Here is an 11,804-nt window from a genome sequence, read left to right as displayed (position 1 = left end):
CGCCTGTTTGTTTGCTGTTGTCAATCCTATGGGGACCCATGCTTTGTCATCTTGGGATAAAAAAGACATAGAATCAGGGCCAAGTATTGAGGCTACAGTTTCTAGTGACCTTATGGAAGCTACAGAAAAGTATTGGTCTTGGTGCGCTTAAGATGGTCTGCTTCAGGACGACACAACTTCACCGGTACAGTCACTACGTGGCGCTTAGCCTACCGCGTATCTGCCCGTCTAGGCAACAGTGGAATGTAAGCGGCGCTTTGAGAAATATTAAATCCCAGCTCGATAAGTTTTTCAGTGAGCAGCTCTGAAAGACTATGGACACTAGGAACAATTTCACTGCGACTCTGTTCCTCAGCCTATGCACCAAACATAGCTAAATCACTAATAGTTTTCAGTAATTCAGACTGCTCTTCCTCCAAGCGCGGACGTCTAGAGCTTGCTCGAGGTATCAACGATTTTGATGCTCCAGGATTTTTAGAACACAATTCGATAATTTTTATTTTTTCTATGCTTCATCGAGTATACTCTTTAGGTTTGAGCTGTTTTTCAAAATTATCAATTTCTTGCCGAAACTTCTCATCTCTCATCGTCGCTGAATTTTTCGTTTTGTAGCACCTGTAGGGAAAAGAAAAAATAAAGAAAATGTCGCACATACAAAAAAAAGGTAAACACTAACCTGCCAGTTGAGGTTCATTATCGTAATCTTGATCCATGAGCCACTGATTGCAGTGAGAAATCTCATTTCGAGTCACTGATTCCTCATGTTGCATAATCTGGATGTTAATTTCAGTTTGACTCGCGCGTTCTAAGTTTGACATACCTTGAGCGCTTGTATCAACTTGTGTTGAAACATTATCAGAGCTCCGAGTGTTTCCCTTGAATAAATGTATCATTATAAAGACTTCAAGATTCACGAATTAGAGACGTTTAGAACATAATTATGCATTTTTTAATTTTCCGCTAAGAAGATCTACAACGCATAGTACTGGACATAGTACTGCAGCTGATATAATGATTAACATGATCTTCACTCTTCTGCTATCCTCAAAAAACTAATTTCCAATCACATTAATAACGGAATATATAATTTTTAAAAACCCAAAGACTTTTAACCGACCTGGTATATCATCGCAACGAATCTGTCTCGATTACGTGCGTGATACCTTACATTGACAAAAAATCTCTTTTTATTTATACGTTATACTTTTATGTTACAAGATTAGCGACCCAAGCAGCACAGTGTCGTTACTATGACGTCAATTATAGGCCATTGGCGACCAATGGGGACGTCTAAAAGACGTCTAAAATGACGTGATTATGACGGGTTAATGTCACATCCTACAGACGTCAACTAATGACGTACCTAGTCCGGCTGGTGAGACGTCAAAATGACGTACTTACTTTTGACAAATGACGTATAAGTAGGATCAAAAATATAAAAAAATGCGTTCAAATTAATACGTTTATTACAAAATCTTAAAAAACTACATACTATTACACTTATAGAACATAAAAGTTGAAATAAGGAATTACTAATGATGCAATAATGAAAATGACAACCATTCCTGCTTGAAAGGAAAAACAATACATTTCGAAAAAACTTTGTGGCAGTGCAATAACTCGATATACTCTGATAAATTTTGGATAAATTCTTTTGAGTCGACAGGGTATTTGTAAAATGAACGGTAATCCTGAAACCTCCTACCTAATATAAAAACTGCTCCATTATTATCCACTACATTTTCTATTTTGAAAACCAGTCCTTCTAAGGTAAGACAAAAACAATTTGCTTCTGAATATGATGCAATAGAAAAAATAAAATCTTTATAATGAAGCTTTTTATACTGCTTGCAAGAGAAATTTGGCGTTGGTCCTAAGAAATGGGACAATTCACATTTACAGAAGTGTTCATCATCAGGTGAAGTAGAGTCATGTTTTTCGTACACTGTCATTTCAATTTCTTTTAAGCGTCTATTAATCTGTTGTAACGGTTTATTCGGAGACTGAACTAACGATTTTAAATGGTGGAGATAATGCAAGAGATGAGTAACTACTGTACGTCGAACGTACCTTGAAGCTGCCCAGTTTGACAATTTCGAATGCAAATCGCTAGGCGGCGGTTCATTAGAAAATAAATCGTTAGGGGGCACGTTACTGGAATAGGAAGTCAAATGGTTGTATAACGTCGCATCATTGAAGAGCAAATTTTCATTAGGCGAGTTTACATTAAAATCTAAATCTCTTGAGGAACAGGTGTCATTTTCACTTTCACACATTGAACCAGCAAAAAAAAACGGAATTTGATGATTCATTGGAATCATTATTAACTATTAAAGATGTATTATAACAATTCTGACTCACAGGTGCTAAATTTGCTTCTGCCATCCTTCTGTAGAGTTGTCTTTGACTAACAACACTTTTTTTCTTACGGGTTGCCATGCTGCTGCTTTTTCAATTTCTCTGGTGCATGTTTCAACCACACCTTGATGGTATCTTCTATTTCTTTCTGACTGACTAGAGGGGAGCTTTTTCTTACAGCACCTAAAAATGTTGTTTCAGATTAATAATAAGTATGCACCTACAAGTGAAAACACTTACCAATAATCACATCCTTTACGTTTAAGTTTTTAAAAGCCTTTTTCTCACCTCGTTTGCCACAAAAATTCCAATTAGTTGCAAGAGAATAAATGAACAAAAAATTTAAAATGCGGTTTGTATGTCCAGTAAAATCTCTCCCTCCAAAAGTCGATAGATATGCCGACTGGAATCACATAATTTAAATTGTAAAATACATATTAAGTGGTACAGAACACCCACCAAACCGCCAAACAACTTTTTGCTGCCGTCCGCCATTACGCGCACACGCGTTCACACCAGCAGTCCAGCACGCATGCGCCTGCACGTCTCGTATCGTATCGTGGCATTTCGATTAAAATCGCGCCAAAATTAAATCTTGGTCGACAGCCTCGACAGGAATCGATGCTAAAAATAATTGTTTCCTACTAATAAAATAGTTAAATAATTGTTAATTACAACATTCTCACTTCATCTTTAAATTCAAATTGCATTTCCACTTAAAACGTCAGTTTAGTATTTTCATTGCTAATTAATGAATTTATATTTATATCCAAATTTTAGGTAAACAACAATTTAAAATGTACAATTTTTTATAAAGCACGTATAGGGCTTAGTTTTTGTAATAAACTTTCGTTCTAATTTTTTTTATAGTTGATTAAAAAGCACTTAAAACGACCGAAAACAAACGTACGAAAGACGTCTCTAGACGACGTCAAAATGACATCTGAAATGTCACGTCATATGGACGTCGCTTATTGGTCTACGACGTCGCCGACTAATAATGTCCAATAATTGACGTCATTATAACGACACTGTGCTGCTTGGGGAATAATAATGGTATATATAATTTTTTAAAACCCAAAGACTTTTAACCGACCTGGTATATCAGCGCTCCCGCTGTTATCATCGCAACGAATATATAACTTTACGCATGCGCAAAAACGAAGTCTCTCTCTCTCTCTCTCTCTTACACATTGTCTCGCTGCTCTCTCTCTAACACACGGTTTTCCCTATTTCTATAGTCAGACATACGTTGTTCATCTACTCCCTCCCCCTCCATTGTCCTTTTTTCCTTCTCTTTCTTTTCTTTTTTAGTTTCTGTTTCTCCCTCTACTCTACTTTCCTCTCTTTCCCTTTTTTTCCCCGATTCCCCGAATATTATTTTCGTCAAAAGCGTTCCCTCGCCACTTTCTTCTTCTATTGATTTTTCCTCCCCCTCTTCTTCCTCTATTATTGTTGACTGTACGATTTTCTCCGAGCTCCTATTGACTTTTTTACTATTTCTTTGTCGCTCGATTAATTCCCATTCGAATTTTCTCCTCTCTTCTTCCTCTTCCTCCTTCTTCTTCCACCGATCTCCTCTTCTCCTCCTTCTTCTTAAGTTTAATTTGATTTCTTGGTTCCATATTAAATCCCACGAGTGGGGACGTGTGGATGTCCGGGGGAGCAGTGCGCCCTTACCCCGCTAAGGCTAGATACTCTGGGAGGTCGCCAGGCACACGTTCAAGACTGACTCCGCGCAGCCATTCATCCCGTAGCCACAGTAGCTCACAACGTAGGATTACGGATTCTTTTCTCGAGGTAAACTCCTCTATGTCTTTATGGTCAGCGGGCAATTATTGGGGAACGCATTTGTTCCTTATTCATCACCTGTCCGAGAAGGTTGGTCCTCTTACAAAAAGTTGAGCGACTCAGGACCGACTACTCCTTTCGGAGACACCCTATGAGCCATTAGGACGCATCGTGTCGGGTAGACTAAACCCCATCCCGGGGAACTCGCGTCGAGGATTCGGGCCGACTCACTTCCTGCCTCCTCGACTCGACCTCTCCGGCCACGAACCTAACCTAACCTAACCTAGGATTAGGTTGATTTTTTATTTTTATCAAACCGGCGAGGTTAGGTTTTTAAATTAGAATCTAAAAATACTAAGAACTGCTAAAGAAAATCAAAAATTCTCATTTCTAAAGGTGGGAGAGAAAATTTTCATTAAAAAGAATTAAAAAATGTTTAAACGGCGAGGTTAGGTTAGGTTTTAAAATCTAAGACTCTTGGAATTTAAAAATACTGAAACTGCTAAAGATTTATCCAAAAATTCTCATTTCTAAAAAGAATCTGCTTAAAAGATGTGAGGGAAAAAAACTCATTTTTATTTTTATTAAACAGGCGAGGTTTGGTTAGTTTGGGTTTAAATTCTAACACTAAAATAAAATCTAAAACTGCTAAAGAGAATCTAAAATTCTTATTTCTAAAGAGAATTCTAACTGCTACAGACAATCTAAAAATACGAACTGCTAAAGATAATCTATAAATTCTAACGACTAAAGAATATCTAAAAATTCTAAAGACTACAGAAAATCTAAGAATTTTATTTGCTAAAGAGATGCTAAAAACAATCCAAGACTAAAAACAACATGTCCAAGTCTAGAGAAAATATTCTAAACGTAGAAAAATATAAATATCAAAAAATTATATACAAGTTCATTTATAAATTAGGTTAGGTGATTTTCGACCAAAAATTCAAGAAAATAAAAAACAAATTTTTTCTCAAAAACAACACATAACTATGTTTTTGAATCTCAACTATTTAGTCAACAAAATTCATCTTTCTATATCAATAAAATAAATTTTGACAAATCTTTCAATTTTCAAAATAAACCGGAATTATATGGAACCAATAAGGAAAATAAAAGCAACATAAGACACAAAGCACGACGCCGTACAAACAACACCACACTGATTTCATTCAGATTCATCCAACTAGCATTCTATTTATTCAAACTAATTTTTGTATCAACTCAATATTAAATTGCAAAATATGTTGTGTTAAATAAAGTGTAGTTAATAGATGGAATAATTACGAGTTTCAATTGAGGCGCAACCTCGTGTACCATTTTATTTATTTTCTACAACCAAATTCCTGAAAAGTCTCAACAATTCCCCACTACTAAAAAAATATTTTTCAGAGTTTCCATATTTTCTGTGTGAAAAACCAAATAATAAAACCAAAACAAATATTTGACAGATTGGGAATAAATTAAAAAGTCTCAACGTATTTTTTATCACAATTTATTTCAACAGTGAGCTGTTTGTTAGCTTCGCTTCTACTCTCCCGTCCTAGAGGTCGAAAGAGTAGCAAGTTACTGAGCCACTCCACCAACTACAAGGTCTTACAGCTCCCAGGAGCGGACCTAACCTAAGCTTACATTTAATCAACTAACTATAAACATATTTACAAATCATTAAAGTCAATTTCCTAGCTCTTACAATAAAACTAAAAAAATTACATCATGAAATAACAACATAAGTATAACAACACTTCACTTCAACTCCTGCCGCCTCCTTAGCCATTACACAACTTCCAGGACGCTAAAACAAATAAAAATTAATACAACTCATTCAATAACTTTTCGAATAAAGCTAATAAGATTTAATCCATTTCCTAGTTAATCTTTTGTCCATAAAATTGTTCAAGTAAACACTTACGTTCAAATTAAACACAACACTTTAGTAACTTCACGCTAAAAATTAGTAGTTAGTAGTTGGTTTTCACAGAGAAAATTGAAGGAAACCCTGATTAAATGGAAAGATAAAATTAAAAACATTAAAGCACTCAACTCTCAAGTCAATCTGATAATTGAAAGAAAAATTAAACCTATTTTAATAAGTTTGTTTGTTCATTTTCTAATTGCTATTTTTCTCAATTGGTCTCATATCTAAAATAGGAATAGGAAAATTATACATGTGAAATATCTTTACAGTTTTTGAATGTGAAAAAAAATTAGTCACAAAGTCGATAGTTACAATTTGTTGCAACAAGTTCTTACCTTAAAGTTGACGAAAGCTATAAAAATAGGAATAGAATGGAAGGAATTAAATAAAACAATATATTTTTATTTTATTTCACAAGTTTTTTGCTAGTACTACAACACGAGGCGAATCGTTGAGAAAAAAAAAGTGTCACCAACTCAAAGTACTTAGTTGTTTTTTGTACAGAATGGCGTTTAATTTATGTATCAATCATTCGCTACAATTTGCTACAACAAGTTCTTACCTTAAAGTTAACGAAAGCTATTGCCGGGAATTGAATGGAAGGGAATAAATAAAACAATATAATTCAAGTTTAATACACAAGTCAAATAAATATCTTCCCAGTCTTTGCTAGGCAGATCGCCGAGGAAAAAAAAGTGCCACCAAGACAAAGTAGTTATTTTTTTCTGAAAAGGCTAACATCAGTGATGAGTTCATCATATGCTACATTTCGTTGCATCAAGTTCTTACCTTAATGTTGACGAAAGCTATAAAATAGGAATAGAATGGAAGGAATTAAATAAAACAATATATTTCAATTTTATTTATCACACAAATAAAATATCTTTCTAGTCTTTGCTAGTAACAACACAAATTAAGAAAAAAATGTCTCCAGTTTGCAACAAGCCCTTACCTTAAAGTTAAGATATGCGGCCGCCACCTATGAAGCAATTTTTAAAATAGGAATTGAAAGGAAGAGGTTCAAATAAAACAAAATCATTTTATTATATCGTCTTTAATCTCATTTATGTTGAAAACTTCATTTAAATTTTCTTGGATTGAAATGAAGGGAAATAGAATAATATAATTTTATTTATATTTCTTAGTTTCAACTGACAAACACACTAATAATAATATTTTGCTACAATTATTTAATAGGTTTTTCACAGAGCAAATGCAACTGAACTGAGAGATGGAAAATATCGAAATGTCAAATATGGATTTTATTAGTTTGAAGATGAGATCGCACCGGATATAAAGAATAATTTAAAGGACACAAAACATGAATTTAATCAGAAAATTATGATTTGGTAAAAGTGAAGAGAAAAATTATTCAGCTGAATGTTTGATCGAGAGGAAAGATGTAGTGCAGGTGATGGATGAAAAGCAGGTATAATCGGTGAAACCCCAGGTATTAAGCCTCACAAAACTATCTCATCCATAGAGTTCTTCTGATCAGACTATAAAATGAGTCGTGGGGTGCGTGAAATTTCTATCAACAATCCCTTTCGCTCATATAAATTAACTACTATTTTTTATTTTACGCTGAATTTCATTTTTAGCCTTTTCAAAAGGCTCTAAGATCAATGAGAGAGAAGTGTAAAACATAATACCAAGTATCAATTACCCATATTGCTTTTGTTACATCATCCTACACGAATCACCAATCCTTATTCCCGATAGAAACGTTCAACGTGAATATAGAAGAAGTTTTGAGTTTATCGCCCAGGAAATGAGACTGAAAAGAAAAGGACTCCTTACAATTTATTTAAATGTCAATGATGATTTGAGACCCTCAACTAATTAGTTTTGGTTTAATAAAATAGAGAAATTTTGGAGTAAATGATATATTTGTGAAAGAACGACTACATACTATATCGACTACGTAGATTACCGAGAATATTGGGACAATGACAACAATAAGATGGGAGCCTAAAGCAAGTCCAACGGTTCCAATTTCAGAAGGAAATAAAATTACGTACTTCATGGAGCGATACAAAATATGAATTAAAACAGGAAATTTTCAATTGATAAAAGTGAAGAGAAAAAAAACCCATTCTTCAGTTCACTCAAAAGTTTTATTGATTAAATTTTGGAATCTAGAACATAAAGAAATAACTTAAGATGTGCCCCATTCTTCCGGAAATGGAATAATTGATCTAAATTTAAGAGAGTTAATGCTTAGATCCCAAGTACCTACCGGTTATCATAACATTCATCATCAATCTGGGGTATTGATTAGACTAAAATATGTATTTGTTAAAATGAAAAATGAAATCTGGGTATTATATTAATGACAGTTAATATATATGAGCGATAGAGTATTGATATTAATTTCACGTACCCCATGATTTTAGTCTAATCGATACCTCAAACTGATGACGAATATCATGATGACTTGTAGGCACAGAAATTCGATCAAAATAAGTGTTTACGAAGAGTGAAATGTGAAATGATCAGATTTAGTTCGCTAAGACGTTCATAGATATTTTTTCATTTGTTGTTAAATAGAGATGGAACTGAAGAAAATATTAAGTCATATAAAATAGATATCGGCAATAAAATATCATGACCAATTTCGAAGATATGATAAATTTATGAAATAAAATTGTAAGTAGTTCTGAAGTCCCGGTAGTATCAATCAATTTTGAATATATATATATATATATATATATATATATATATATATATATATATATATATATATATATATATATAAGCTGTACAACAATCAACAGTACGAATGTCTCATGAAAATTTTAAATATGTTGAAATAAGCGGGTACTTTGAGTTTTACGTTTACGAGATAATAAGACTGAACTGAAAAACTCTGGAATCGGGAATTTCGGAAAGATTCGAAGCCCTAAAATGAATTTGATTAAAAATAATACATTTTGAGTATTTCGCAGCACAGAAAATAAGAAACAAAAAACGAGGCTATGTATATGACCAACAATTTTGGAAAATTGGCAAAACAATACAATTACTTACTCCTAAGGACGCAATACCAACTTCCATCTATTTTTCAAAGTTTTCCCACATTGGAAACCGGACGCATCGGCACAGCGACGAAATTGAAAACCCTTAGTCCAATTCACGTTGCCTCTATCCGATGCTGTGGTATTTCACCCGGCGATGCGAGTGGGTCACATCTACCACATCAATGGAGGATGAAAAGGAAATAATGGGACTGAAAAACGATCCATAGAAAATTTGAAATTTCGAAATATGACAATTTAAGTATATATCCTGAAAACATGAATGAATAATGAAGAGAATTTTTAGTTTGTAGCACAGAAAAAAAAAATGTTTATTCACGGTTTGCGTTCGTAAATATGTTTTTATGAAATTATTTATGATATGTGATATTTTTCTGTTTAATTAGAAAATCCTTTCTATTCAGTTTTACCAATTATATAATACACAACAGTGAATATGAATGTTTTTTGACCTTAAATCCCTCGATTTATCGGTATTTAATAATCTCTGAAATGATGGAACAAATAATAAGAAATACTGAGAATCATAAATATACTCTATTCTAATTATTGGAGTTTACTCCTTAAGAATCGATTTGCATATATAAGGGGCCCGGTATGAGAAAAATGTGAGGAGTAAAATCTATCGATGAATGACCTCGTTACGTTTTTGGTGCGCACCCTATGATGCGCAACTTTTTAATTTGTCAGTGTCAACATACTTATATTGCTGTCATTGTGAAGTTTTATTATCATTGTGTTCCGCTAAAGTGAACTGAAAGTATTTTCAAATAACTATGGCAGAAAGAGGTGTAGATGATATTGCCGGAACATCTAACAAACACGTAGTTGCAAGGTACATTATAATTCATGTATTATATGTATGAGCATGTGCAATTTGTATTTATTAAATATTTTAATAATTATCGATGTAGTTCATATAAATATATATTTGAAAACAACACATAAAATTAGATAATCAACCCTATATGAATTATCGAGCGCATCCACATAAAATAGAAAATTTCTAACCTAACCAAAAATTAATTTTTTTGTCGATGTCTATAAATTCTTCCACGTTATTATGATTTATTTTATAAATAATTTTTAAATATTAACAACTGTAGTCAATAATTCGATAATATTATTAGAAAAATCGACAATATTTTTTCATTATAATAATGTTTTTATATAATTTTCTTTCGAAAAGTTATTTTTTAGCTTATTTAAATAATTTTCATGTACTATTTATTATTGTATGTAAAAGATTTAGAGACATAATTATCTTTTTATAACCATTTTTGTTAATTATTAAGATAATATTATATTTTAAATAAAAAATTAATAATATTTTAAAAAAATGTTTATAAAAACCTTTTTTTATCAATTTTTTATCAAGTCGGTTAAAATTTTTATAATTATTCATTTATAAATTTTCTAATTTTTTTTTATATTTTTTGACAAGGAAAAAATCTAAACCTCCAAAAACTCCAGCCGAGAGACAGCGAGCTTACAGATTAAAAAAAATTAATGAAGGAAGCCCAAAATATTCTGGCAATCAACCAATCTTTTTTAAGTTAAATAAACTCTTTTTGCGTCTGGTTAGACTAACGAACTTAAGGAGTAAACTCCAGTCGTGCGTCGGAGCTGACACACACAATTTTTTTTTCTCCTCAGCAATCTTGAAATATATTGTACATAAAATTAAATTTCTCCTATTTCTTATTTCTTAGACCTTTTGATATATCAATGCATCTAAATTTTCTTGATTTTAGGTCTCTAAAATAGCTAAAGGACCTAAAATACCTAAAATCAAGAACATTTAGATGAATTAAAATTAAATTTATAGCATAAATAAATAAATAGAGGTATCTAACCTTTGAGACCTTTTTTTTCGCTGCTTCTCTTAGAAGCTGATCAATCTCATGCTGAATATGTTTCACCAAATCTTCTTTCTTTGGATACTTTTGTTTTGCTGTGTTCCATAAATTTACCACTTCTTCTTGACAGCATTTCTTTGTCTTGTAGATGTGTCTTTTAACGTTTTAATGTTTAATCATTAAAATAGTATCAAAAAAGTTGTTAAATAAAATATTTGCGGGCATCAACAAAGCAGGTTATAGGACCTGTACTTGCGTCGCTGTTACTCGGCTCTTTACGCTACGACATTCATCGAGTCGCGCGTATCGATACGGCTGGTCGAAAGCACATAAACAATCGGAGAGCTATTGTGCTACTCTGCGGAGTTCGGGGTAGTACGACAAACACCATTGTGTAAAATTTCGCATATATTTTTATTCTAGAAAAATTTCTTACTTCAATTTAACTTTACTTTCACACAATTTTACATGGTTTTCTATTGAAAAAAAAAATGATTATAGAGGGTATTCGCTTGAATTTTACGCGCTGATTTGAAAATAACTGTTTAGTAATGCTTTAAATAATGCACCGTGATAATGAAATTAGTAGTATTAAAATAATGAAACGATTAACAAAACAGAATCTCGTTAAATTAACTTTATTATTTAGCTATTTATTTGATTTAGATAATACATTTATTCTAATATAAAAAAAAGTAGAATCATGTAACAATAATGAAATAGTGTAAAAAAAACATTTTGGTTGATTAAAATAAAATATTGAATTTTATCCGTAACTAATATAATAATTATAGCGATATAATTAGATCAATAAAAATAATAGAATAATTAAAAAAAATA

At 32.3% G+C, this 11,804-nt stretch overlaps 1 protein-coding gene across 1 annotated transcript; it reads right to left on the bottom strand.

Annotated features, from left to right (window-relative positions):
* Positions 1–1,448: 1,448 nt before the first annotated feature.
* On the bottom strand, positions 1,449–2,969 carry LOC130899850 (uncharacterized). Its single transcript, XM_057810003.1, has 3 exons — positions 2,818–2,969; positions 2,599–2,761; positions 1,449–2,541 (listed from the first exon to the last, which is right to left on the bottom strand). Exons 1-3 carry the CDS (start codon positions 2,851–2,853, stop codon positions 2,426–2,428), a joined length of 315 nt encoding a protein of 104 aa, XP_057665986.1. The 5' UTR covers positions 2,854–2,969; the 3' UTR covers positions 1,449–2,425.
* Between the last annotated feature and the right edge of the window lie 8,835 nt (positions 2,970–11,804).

The sequence above is a fragment of the Diorhabda carinulata genome, chromosome 12 (genome assembly GCF_026250575.1).
Source record: "Diorhabda carinulata isolate Delta chromosome 12, icDioCari1.1, whole genome shotgun sequence".
In the NCBI taxonomy this organism is placed as follows: domain Eukaryota; kingdom Metazoa; phylum Arthropoda; class Insecta; order Coleoptera; family Chrysomelidae; genus Diorhabda; species Diorhabda carinulata.
Note: the sequence above shows the minus strand (reverse complement) of the source record. Positions and strands in the feature narration are given on the sequence as shown.

What these genes read in the sequence shown, in the direction of transcription:
- LOC130899850 (XM_057810003.1), bottom strand. Translation starts at nt 2,853, where the DNA reads ATGGCGGACGGCAGCAAAAAGTTGTTTGGCGGTTTG. An exon ending in AAAAGTTGTTTGGCGGTTTG is followed by an intron (nt 2,762 to 2,817) that starts GTGGGTGTTCTG and finishes ATGTGATTCCAG; the next exon opens with TCGGCATATCTATCGACTTT. An exon ending in CGTAAAGGATGTGATTATTG is followed by an intron (nt 2,542 to 2,598) that starts GTAAGTGTTTTC and finishes CAACATTTTTAG; the next exon opens with GTGCTGTAAGAAAAAGCTCC.